This window comes from Falco naumanni, chromosome 18, assembly GCF_017639655.2.
Source record: "Falco naumanni isolate bFalNau1 chromosome 18, bFalNau1.pat, whole genome shotgun sequence".
Classification (NCBI taxonomy): Eukaryota; Metazoa; Chordata; class Aves; order Falconiformes; family Falconidae; genus Falco; species Falco naumanni.
In genome coordinates, this window is record NC_054071.1 from 4,404,677 (window position 1) to 4,415,986 (window position 11,310).

Sequence of the window (11,310 nt, forward strand, 5' to 3'; positions counted from 1 at the left end):
CCATTCCTTGTCCTGCCTTCGCTGCGCCCCACAACCCCGAGATGCCTCTAATTGCGTCCCAGCTGCAGAGCGAAGGCTGGACCACGCGTGGCCACCTCAAAGCAGCGTTTTGTCCTCACCTGGATCTGCCTTTTGGTACCTGATCCCAGCCATGGAGCCGTCCCGGGATCAAGCCACCCCGGGATCGAGCCACCTTGTGATGGAGCCGTGCCAGGATCGAGCCGCCTTGGGATCCAGCCATCCCGGGATGGAGCCGCCTTGGGATCCAGCCGTCTTGGGATGGAGCCGCCTTGGGATCCAGCCATCCCGGGATGGAGCTGCCTTGGGATCCAGCCGTCCCGGGATGGAGCCGTCTTGGGATCCAGCCGTCCCAGGATCCAGCCGTCTTGGGATGGAGCCACCCCAGGATCAAGCCACCCCGGGATGGAGCCACCCCGGCCGCAACGTCCTCGGGGGGCACTGGGGGCAGAGACGAAGGGACCCCTGTAGGGAAACAGCCTGAGACCCTCTGGGCCCCTGTCAAGATGCTCCAGGGAGGTGCGAGGAGATGGGATGCGCCCAAAAATGAGGTTTTTCTGGTCTTTGGAGACCCACAGCAGCACTTTTTCTTCAAGTTCTGTGACTGCTCCCGCAGAGAACGAGGATGTGACAAGTGGAACGTGCCGACACAGAGGTTAATTGGAAGAAAAACCTTTAACAAATTCCTATTTTCTAAATAATATCATTGTAATTTCCTTTTTTCTTTCTTTTTTTTTTTTTTTTTATTATTATTTTACTCAGAATGTGTTGTTCATGGCTGGCCCATGGTGTTATGGTGTTGGGCTTGGGTTGGTGGGTTTTTTTCGGTGGGGTGGGGGCGGATGGGAGATCAGTATGACAAGGTTCTTTGCTGCCGTGTGCCCTGAAAATGAGGTTTTAAACATTTAAAACGTGGCCTCTTGCAGTCGCGTGGTCAGGGGGAGTTGTTTGGGGCGGGGGGGGGGGTGGGGGGTGTTACACGGGTTTGTAGTGTTTTCTGGCACCGCAGCAAGCTGCCCGGGGGTTCTGTTCGCTCTCGGTGCTGAAGCCTGGCGGGGGCAGCCAGGACCCCCAGGGAGTCCCATAGGGCCAAAAAAAAGGATGGGGGGGACAAGAAGCCACTTTCCTCTCGTTCACAGCTTTGGTCCATGCCTGGCCAGCCTGGGACGTGTCCCCCCTGCCCCTCAGCCCCCCCCTTGGCTTGCACCCCCGGCACCCTGCCTGGGTGGCTGGCCAAGCCCCCCTGGGTGACTGCTGTCACCAGGGGTCCTGTACAGGGGACACACCTTGGCACAGCGTCCCGGGGGGGTCCCGTACAGGGGGGACACCTTGGCACAGCGTCCTACGCAGGGGGGGACACCTTGGCACAGCATCCCAGGGGGGTCCTGTACAGGGGACACACCTTGGCACAGCATCCCATTGGGGTCCTGTACAGGGGGGACACCTTGGCACAGCATCCCATTGGGGTCCTGTACAGGGGGCACAGCATCCCAGGGGGGTCCCGTACAGGGGGGACACCTTGGCACAGCATCCCATTGGGGTCCCGTACAGGGGGCACAGCATCCCAGGGGGGTCCCGTACAGGGGGGACACCTTGGCACAGCATCCCAGGGGGGTCCCGTACAGGGGGGACACCTTGGCACAGCATCCCATTGGGGTCCTGTACAGGGGGCACAGCATCCCATGGGTGTCCCATACAGGGGGGACACCTTGGCACAGCATCGCCGGTGCCACCTCGGCTGGTCCCTTGGCACTGCCCTGTGGCGCTGGCTGTCACGGTGGGCTGTGCTGGCCGTGCTGGCAGCTGGTGCATAGGGCTGCCTGGCTTCACCTAAATGGAGGTTATTATTGATTTTTTAATATTTTTTTTTTTAAGAGACAAGGAAGTACAGCCCCAGGAGGGCACCCAGGCTGCGGGGGGGGGGGGGGGGGGGGGGGGGGGGGGGGGTGGATGCAGCACCCCCCAGCACCCTGCCCTTTCCCCAGGGCTCTTCAGCCACGGACCTTCCTCCATCCCTGACGGTGCTTCTGGGCTCACCGTGGTTTCCCTTGGCTGGCCCCAACCGTCAGCTCAGCGGCTGCTAAGCCGGGATTACTCCCCCTCCTCTATGCAACCCCCCCTGGTCCATGCTCTCATCCTCCAGCTCCGCTCCCATCCCGCTGCTTGGCCCAGCGGGGCCGGCGGAGGTGGGGGGGCCTGTCCCCGCAGACCCCCGTGATGGGGGGCAGGGCTGCCCCATCCCGCTCTTTTTAATGCATTTTTAAACTGGGGTGGGCTCAGGGCGTCTGGTCAGTCTGGGGTGCTGGACACACGAGCTGGAACCTTGTCATACACTCCCTTGATTATATATGTAGATATTATAGAGAGAACTGTAAAATATTATTTTAATGATACTGTAATCTGTGCTTTCCTTGACGCTGTGTGGATATAATAATGCCATTAACTAAAAGTAAATATATATATATATATATGTAGCTGGGTTGTCACTTGTCTGTGATACACCAGGTGCGACTATGGGGCAGTGGGGAAGGGGCTGGGGGGTCCAAGCCCCGACTCCCCCCACCCGTGTTTGTTTTGGGGAGGGTCGTGGGTGTTCCCTGCCCCCACCAGCGATGGGTCTGTGGGCCTGGGTCTGCCCTTGCCCCCCACACTCGCTGCTGTCTGCTCTCAGTGTTTGCCGACCCCCTGATGGCAGCCCTGGTCCGGGGGGGGTCCCAGCACCACCCCTGCTTCTCACCTGCTGCTGGGGGACAGGGGCTGTCCCCAACCCGTCCCAGGGGCTCCCCAAAACCATGGGGCTGTGCCCCACAGTGGGTGCGGGACCCCGGGGACCCCCTGCCCAAAGGCCAGCAGGTGCCGCAGCGATGAGGCCACGCTCAAGGCTGCTCCCTCCGTCCTTTAATACAAAAGAGGGACGAGGCGAAGGCGACACGGAGGGTTTGGGGACACAGTGGGTTTGGGGACATGGTGGGTTTGGGGATGCAGAGGGTTTGGGGACGCGGCTGCCATCAGTGCATGGAGACAGGGATGGAGGCCAGCCAGCAGCCAGGACGGGACCCGCGCCTCTCGCCCCACTGCATGAGGGGCTGGGTGAGCCTGGCAGGGATGGGGGGATGGCGAGTCTGGGGGGGATGGGGGGATGGGGAGCCTGGCGGGGATGGGGGGATGGCGAGTCTGGGGGGGATGGGGGGATGGCGAGCCTGGGGGGGATGGGGGGATGGGGAGCCTGGCGGGGATGGGGGGATGGCGAGCTGCACTGGCAGGGCTGGCTCTCCGGGACGGTGCCAGCCATGGGCTCCTCTCTCCATCCCGGCACAGCTCGCTCCAGCACGGTGGGCGATGTCCCTTCCCAGGGGTGACACAGCTCCGGGGGCCAGGTCCTACCGCAGCACCAGGTGGTACCCCTCCGGGCCGTGTGCTGCCAGGGACACGGCTCAGCCAGGGCCATCGGCCCCTGCCCAGCTCTGCTTGCCCACGGCCACCACGTTACCTTTGCTGATGGCCACCATGAAGCACGTCTCATCCAGGAGGTTCCTGATCATCTGTGGGGCAGGGGGGGTGGGGGGGGGGGGGGCCAGGTTGGGGGTGCGTGTCCCATCCTGGAGCCCAGACCCCCATCCCGCTGCAGTGAGGGGTGCCCACGGGAGCAGGTTGGGGATCCCAAGGAGCCGGGCTGGGTGGACCGAGGGGTCCTTACCGCATCGCTGATGAGGATGTGGATGCCGGAGGGTCCCTGCCGGGCCAGCCGCAGGATCTGGCCCACCGGCAGCCCCAGCAGCTCGGCCAGCTTCCCGGTCAGCTCGGCCACCGTCAGCTCCTCCAGGTGCACCTCCTGGTACAGCCCTGGGGACGGGATGGGGAGGGGGCGGTGAGCAGGGACCCTCCACCCCTGCGCTGCCCCGTGCAACCCCCGTACCTGAGCATCCCTCCTCCGCGCCCTCGGCCCCACCAGTGGGCTCCCGCAAGACGTAGAGGGTCAGCCGGGACCGCGGGCACCTGCGGAGGCAAGAAGGGGGTCTGGGGGGGGGGGGGTGGGATCCATCCAGGCACAGTGGGGGCTCCTGGGGGTCCCCGGGAAGAGGCGGCGAGGGGCCCCGCGAGCTGCCCGAGCCCACCTGCCCGCCAGCGCGTTGCAGAGGCGGATGCCGTCGGGGGCTCCGCAGATCTGGATGAGGTCCCTGCGGGAGAGCTTCAGCAGGTCGGCGCCTGCGGGTGGGGGGGCTCAGGTGGGGGGCAGCCACAGGGGCTGGCTTTGTCCCCCCCTCCCCAGCCTGGGGCCACCCGTGGCTTCACCTGTGAAGCTGGCGAAGACGCGGGCGTAGGCGGAGAAGCGGCGTTTGTGCAGCCACTGCTGCGTCTCCAGGGGGGATGCGCAGGGGCTCAGCACCTGCGGGCAGCAGGATGGGAGCCTCAGCCAGGGCACGGACCCAGCGGGCAGGTTCCCAGCCCAGCCAACCCCCCCCTGGGGGTCCGGGGGGGGGCACAGGGGGGCACCAGGCTGCACCAGCAGCACCCTCACCTCACCGGGACTCTCCGCTGGGCTCTCGGCAGCGCAGGTGGGCGACACACACCCCCTGCGGGGAGGGGGGCCGGGGCTGAGCAGGGCACCCTGGCGGTGGGTGGGGGTCCGGGGGGGTCCCACTTACCTCTCAGGGCTCAGCAGCTTGAAGGGGTGAGGAGACGGCAGCCCTGGAGTGCCCGGGGGGCTGTGGGGTGCACCCAGCGCGTCCGGCCATGGGGCGCACTGAGGATGGAGGGGGGGCTCAGGGGGGCGCGGGGGCTCGGGGGGCTTCCCAGCCCGCAGTGGGGGGTGCCAGGGCCGGGTCCCACCTCGCTCAGCACCGTGCTCTCGTGGGCCGGCTGGAATTTCTCCCGCTCCAGCCCCGGCTGCTTCTCCACCTTCTCCCGATCCGTCTTCTGCTTCCGATCGGCCCCCTTGGGCTGCGCGGGGGGGGCGTGAGCTTGGCCCCCGGGACCACCCAGGTCCCCCAGCACCCAGACCCCCAGGCACCCAGACCCCTGGGATGCTCAGACCCCCAGTACACCCACCTTCCCATGCACCCACCCCCCATGCACCCACCCCCACATGCACCCACCCCCCCGTGCATATGGACCCTTGTGCACCCACCCACCCTGCACCCAGACCCCCCCTGCACCCAGACCCTTGGACACCCACCCCCCTGTGTCACCCAAGCCCCCAGTGCACCCACCTTACCCACCCTGGCAGGTACCCACCCCCCCCCCCATGCACCCTGCCCCTGGTGCAACCCCCCCGCCCCGCACCCAGCCTCTCGTGCACCCAGACCCCCCTGCACCCCCCCATCCTGCATCCCCCCACCCTGCACCCACCTCTCCTGCACCCCCCGCCCCGCACCCAGCCTCTCGTGCACCCAGACCCCCCTGCACCCCCATATCCTGCATCCCCCCACCCTGCACCCACCTCTCCTGCACCCCCCGCCCCACACCCAGCCTCTCGTGCACCCAGACCCCCCCTGCACCCTCCATCCTGCATCCCCCCACCCTGCACCCACCTCTCCTGCACCCCCCGCCCCGCACCCAGCTTCTCGTGCACCCAGACCCCCCTGCACCCCCCCATCCTGCATCCCCCCACCCTGCACCCACCTCTCCTGCACCCCCCGCCCCGCACCCAGCCTCTCGTGCACCCAGACCCCCCTGCACCCCCCCATCCTGCATCCCCCCCACCAGACGCCGCCCCATGCTCAGAGCAGGATTTCCCAGGAAGGGGGGGCACCGGTCACCCTGGGGTCACTGGTGCCCCCCCCCCCTTGGTACCTTGAACACCTTGACGAGGCAGCTGGCAGAGTGGAGGTGCTCGGGGGGGTCCCCCTTGCCCCCCACCCCAAAGGTGTCGATCTGGATGCGGAGGGGGACACCCTTCTCCCCCCCCGTTCTTCCGCAGCGTGAACTCGGTGCTGATGCAGTGAACCTGGCCGGGGGCAGCGGGGGCGGGGGGGGGGAGGGGGCAGCTGCCGTGACCACCCCCCAGGGCCCCCCCAAAGACCCCCAGCGCCCCCCCAGCCCCGGGTCAGGCCCGGCTCCCACCTGCAGGAAGACCGAGGTTGGCCTGGAGGGGTCCCACAGGAATTCCGCCGTGTTGAGCAGCGTGGGGTGGGTCTGGGGGTCCAGGATGCCCACGGAGAGTGGGATGTCTGGGGGGGGGGGTGAGCACGGACCCCAGCCCCCCCAGTCCCCCCAGATCCCCCCAGACTCCTCAGACCCCCACCCCTCCCAGCCCCCCCAGTCCCCCCAGATCCCCCCAGACCCCTCAGACCCCCACCCCTCCCAGCCCCCCAGTCCTCCCAGATCCCCCCAGACCCCCCAGACCCCTCAGACCCCCACCCCTCCCAGCCCCCCCAGCCCCCCCAGATCCCCCCAGATCCCCCAGACCCCCACCCCTCCCAGCCCCCCCAGTCCCCCCAGATCCCCCCAGTCCCCCCAGACCCCTCAGACCCCTACCCCTCCCAGCCCCCCCAGTCCCCCCAGATCCCCCCAGACCCCCCAGACCCTTCAGACCCCCACCCCTCCCAGCCCCCCAGTCCCCCCAGATCCCCCCAGCCCCCTCGAGCCCCCTCAGCCCCCCAGCCCCCCCGCCCCCCGGCACTGACCGATGTCGAGGATGCGCTCCCCCGGGCGGCTCCAGCGCCAGCCCTGCAGCTGCTGCTGCTCCGAGTGCTGCAGCCGCCGGTCGTGGAAGACCACCCGCACCACGCTCTGCGCGCAGGATCGGGCCCCGCGGGCTGAGCCCACGGCCCCGCGGGGAGGGGGGGCTGGGCTGAGCGGGGCCGGACTGGGACTGAGCCGGGACTGAGCTGGGGCTGCACTGGGACCGAACTGGGGCTGGACTGGGGTGAACTGGGGCCGGACTGGGGCCGGACTGGGGCTGGACCGGGGCTGCGCTGGGGGGACCGAACTGGAGCTGAACTGGGGTTGGACTGGGGGTGAACTGATGCTGAGCTGGGGCTGGACTGGAGATTGGGCTGGGAGTTGGACTAAGGCTGAGCTGGGACTGAACTGGGGCTGGACTGGGGCCGAACTGGGACTGAACTGGGACTAAACTGGGGCTGAACTGGGACTAAACTGGGGCTGAACTGGGAGGGCCCAACTGGGGCTGGACTAGGAAGGCCGAGCTGGGGCTGCACTGGGGCTGGACTGGGACCGAACTGTCACTGGACCAGGGCTGAGCTGGGGCTGGACTGGGGGTGAACTGGGGCTGGACTGGGGCTAGACTGGTGCCAGACTGGGGCTAGACTGGTGCCAGACTGGGGCTGTTCTGGGACCGAACTAGGGCTGAACTGGGGCTCAGCCAGGACTGAACTGGGGCTGAACTGGGACCGAACCTCCGAGCTTTGCCCCAGACACACCCCGAGCCCCCCCCCCCCCTATTTTGGGGGCGCCCCCCCCCCAGTCTCACCTTGAGCATCCTCCGCCCCTCCCCACCGGGTACCACCCGGGGGGTCCCCACCATGCGGATCTCATAGGACTGCCCTGGGGGGGGGGGGGGCATCAAAAATGGGTGCTGAGCCCGCAGAGAGCGGGAGGACCCCACCCCCTGGGGTGTCCCCCGCCCCCCCCCCCCCCCAGCTCACCCTGGTTGAGGTAGGTGAGGGTCTCCTGGTGGTGGCGGACGGCGGGAGAGGTGGGGGCGCAGAGAATGTACTGGAAAGCCGGGCAGGGGGGCTGCGAGGTGGAGACGCCGTTGGGTTCCTCCTTCAGGTAGGGCAGCACGGGGGGGTCCCTGTGGGAAATACCCCCACCCAAAAAAAAAAAAAAAAAAAAAAAAAAAGGTGGGTGCTCAGCTGTGCCTCAGTTTCCCCAAAAGCAAGGGATGCTGCAGGGGGGCGGGGGGGGGACCTGAGCAGCCCAGGGCTGGGAATGGGGTACATCCCCCCACCCAAAAAAAAAAAAAAAAAAAAAAAAAAAAGGGTGCTCAGCTGTGCCTCAGTTTCCCCAAAAGCAAGGGATGCTGCAGGGGGGCGGGGGGGGGGACCTGAGTAGCCCAGGGCTGGGAATGGGGTACATCCCCCCACCCAAAAAAAAAAAAAGGGTGCTCAGCTGTGTCTCAGTTTCCCCAAAAGCAAGGGATGCTGCGGAGGGGCGGGGGGGTACCTGAGCAGCCCAGGGCTGGGAATGGGGTACATCCCCCCCCCGAAAAAAAAAAATGTGGGTGCTGTAGCTGTGCCTCAGTTTCCCCAAAAGCAAGGGATGCTGCGGGGGGGGGGACCTGAGCAGCCCAGGGCTGGGGATGGGGTACATCCCCCCACCCAAAAAAAAAAAAAAAAAAAAAAAAAGGGTGCTCAGCTGTGCCTCAGTTTCCCCAAAAGCAAGGGATGCTGTGGGGGGGGCGGGGGGTACCTGAGCAGCCCAGGGCTGGGGATGGGGTACATCTCCCCAGTGCTGGACCAGTAGTGGTCAGTTTGCCCGTGCCAGAAGAGCATGGTGGGGGGGGGGGGGGGTTCCCCGCGGGGGGGGGGGGACACACACGCGCGCACAGAGGGTGACAGCAGGGAGGGACACAGGTTGGTGTGTCCCCCACCACCACTTTTATAGGGCGAGGGAGGGGTGGGCCCAGTTGGGTCCAGTTTAGGGAGTTGACAGTAAATACTGGGAGGGGGGGCGGGTCCCGCGGGGGGTCCCCACCTTTTGTTTGTTGTTAATACAAAGCGAGGGGGGGGGGGGGGGGGGGGGGGGGGGGGGGGGGGGGGGGCACGCGGGGCTGGTGTCCATCCCCCCCCCCCAACCATGCCCTGTCCCCTTGTTCCAGCCCAGCCAAGGACATTGCCCCCCCGCCTTGTGTCCCCCCCCCTTGTCCCAGCCCAGCCAAGGACATTGCCCCCCCCCCCTTGTGTCCCCCCCCCCTTGTCCCAGCCCAGCCAAGGACATTGCCCCCCCCCTTGTCGTCCCCCCCAGCCATTCCAGTCCACCCTGTCCAGGGCGACCAGCCAGGGCCGCCCCGTGCCAGCCCCCGCTGCACGTTAATTCTTCTAATTACCCCCCAATTTGGCTCATTTGGGGGAGAAAAAGGGGGGGGTTGCTTGAGGGGGGCACCGACGCCCCCCCCCCCCCCGATATCAAAGAAGGGGGTATGGGGTGTTAATGAGGTGGGGGGGGATACGGGTGCTGCCCCCCCTCCCCCTTGGATGGTGGGGAGGGGGAATGGGGTGTCCAAGGAGGGGGGTGTGGGGTGCATAGGTGCTGCCCCCCCCCTTCTGCGTGCAAATGGGGGGGGGTCCATGTGTGTTGCCCCCCCCCCCCCCGCATGCAAATGGGAGGGTGTCAATCGGTGCTGCCCAACCCCCCCCCCCCAAGGGACAATGTGGGGGCACATGAGAGCTGACACCCCCCCCCTCCATTATGAGGGGGGCAATGGGTGCTGCCCCCCCCCAGGGTGCAAACAGGGGGACCCCTGGGTAAGCCCCCCCCCCCCCCCCCGGGTACAAATGGGGGGTCTGTGGGTGCTGCCCCCCCCCCCCCGGGTACAAATGGGGGGTCTGTGGGTGCTGGCCCCCCCCCCCCGGATACAAATGGGGGGTCTATGAGTGCTGCCCCCCCCCGGATACAAATGGGGGGGTCTGTGGGTGCTGCCCCCCCCCCCCCGGGTACAAATGGGGGGTCTGTGGGTGCTGCCCCCCCCCCCGGGTACAAATGGGGGTCTGTGGGTGCTGCCCCCCCCACGGATACAAATGGGGGGGGGGGGGTGTCTGTGGGTGCTGCCCCCCCCCCCCCCCGGGTACAAATGGGGGCCTGTGGGTGCTGCCCCCCCCGCACGCTGTCCATGGGGGGGGGTCCCCCTCAGTGCCCCCCCATATGCGACGCCTGGTGATGGGGGGCAAGCCCCGCCCCATGGGACGCGGCAGCCAATGGGAAGCCAAAGATTAGCATATCCCTGTATCCCCCCCCCCCCAGCGGGGTGGGGCTGGCAGCAAGCTTGAGCGCGGCGCTGTCACGACCGGCTCGTGGCGCTGTCGCGACAGCGGAGGGGGCGGGGGGGGGGGGGAACGGGGGCGTGGCGGGCGCATGACGGAGCCGCCCGGGGAGAGCGAACCGGCGGGGCCCCCCCAGCCGCCCCCCCCCGGCCCCGGGGCCGGGCCCGGCACCAAGGTACGGCCGGGGGGGGCACGGGGGGGGCGCCGGGGGGGAGGGGGGCGACCGTGCACCCGGTCCTGGGCGCTTCCAGCCGCTTTGGGGTGTCGCGGGGGGGGTTCAGCCCCGGCCCCCCCCCCGGCCCCGCTGACCCGCATCCCCGGCTGGGCTGGGTTGGTGCAGCGCGGGCGGGGGCGGGGGGGGGGGCTGGGGTCCTGCTGCCCTGTGAGGGGTCCCCCCACCCCCGGTCGGGGTCCCTGCCACCCCTGGGAGGTGTCCCTGCCACCCCAGCGCGTCCCCCCCGGCCCCTCCCGGGATCCCTGCGACCCTTTGAGGGGTCCCTGCCATCCCTGGGGGGGTCCCTGCCATCCCTGGGGGGGTCCCTGCCATCCCTGGGAGGGTCCCTGCCACCCGGGGGGTCCCTGCCACCCAGGGGGTCCCTGCCATCCCTGAGGGGGTCCCTGCCACCCGGGGGGTCCCTGCCATCCCTGGGGGGCCCACCCGGCCCCTCTCGGGATTTCTGCCACACCTGGGGGGGGGGGGGTGTCATTGCCATCCGGGGGGGTCGCTGCCATCCCTGAGGGTCCCCCCAACCCCTCCCGGGCCCCCTGCCACCGCTGGGGGGGTCACTGCCATCCGGGGGGGTCCCTGCCATCCCTGGGGGTCTCCCCCACCTCTCCCGGGCCCCCTGCCACCCCTGAGGGGTGTCACTGCCATCCCTGAGGTCCCCCCCTCCCTCTCCTGGGACCCCTGCCATCCCTGGGGGTGTCACTGCCGTCCCTGGGGGTCTCCCCCACCTCTCCCGGCCCACTGCCACCCCTGGGGGGGTCACTGCCATCCAGGGGGGTCCCTGCCATCCCTGGGGGTCTCCCCCACCTCTCCCGGGTCCCCTGCCACCGCGGGGGGGGTCACTGCCAGCGGGGGGGGGGTCCCTCCGGCAGATGCAGCGGCTGAAGCGGTCACTGTCCCTGCGGACGCTGCTGCGGAGCAAGAGCGTGGAGAGCCTCTTCCCACGGCCGGGCGGGGGGGGGGCAGAGCCCCGGGACCCCCCCGTGTCCCCCCCGCACCCACGGCTTCCAGCAGTACATCTTCAAGAAGCATTGCCAGTGCGAGCTGTGCCGGCAGCTCATCGCAGGCGGGTGCTGGGGGGGTCAAATAGGGGAGGGGGGGGGGGAATTGGGGGGGGGGGGG

The 11,310-nt window shown here is 68.3% G+C and overlaps 1 protein-coding gene across 2 annotated transcripts; it reads right to left on the reverse strand.

Moving 5' to 3' along the window:
• Positions 1-3,262: 3,262 nt before the first annotated feature.
• Positions 3,263-8,474, reverse strand: LOC121098924 (transcription factor CP2-like protein 1). Of its 2 annotated transcripts, XM_040617438.1 has the most exons (15): positions 8,392-8,474; positions 7,626-7,774; positions 7,451-7,524; positions 6,645-6,776; positions 6,082-6,188; positions 5,812-5,965; positions 4,849-4,959; positions 4,665-4,762; positions 4,538-4,592; positions 4,312-4,405; positions 4,134-4,224; positions 3,935-4,014; positions 3,716-3,861; positions 3,509-3,560; positions 3,263-3,436 (listed from the first exon to the last, which is right to left on the reverse strand). In XM_040617438.1, exons 1-15 carry the CDS (start codon positions 8,472-8,474, stop codon positions 3,399-3,401), a joined length of 1,464 nt encoding a protein of 487 aa, XP_040473372.1. In that variant the 3' UTR covers positions 3,263-3,398. The 2 variants fall into 2 exon arrangements, with proteins under 2 accessions (XP_040473372.1, XP_040473371.1); XM_040617437.1 differs by having other exon boundaries at positions 3,716-4,014.
• Positions 8,475-11,310: the final 2,836 nt, after the last annotated feature.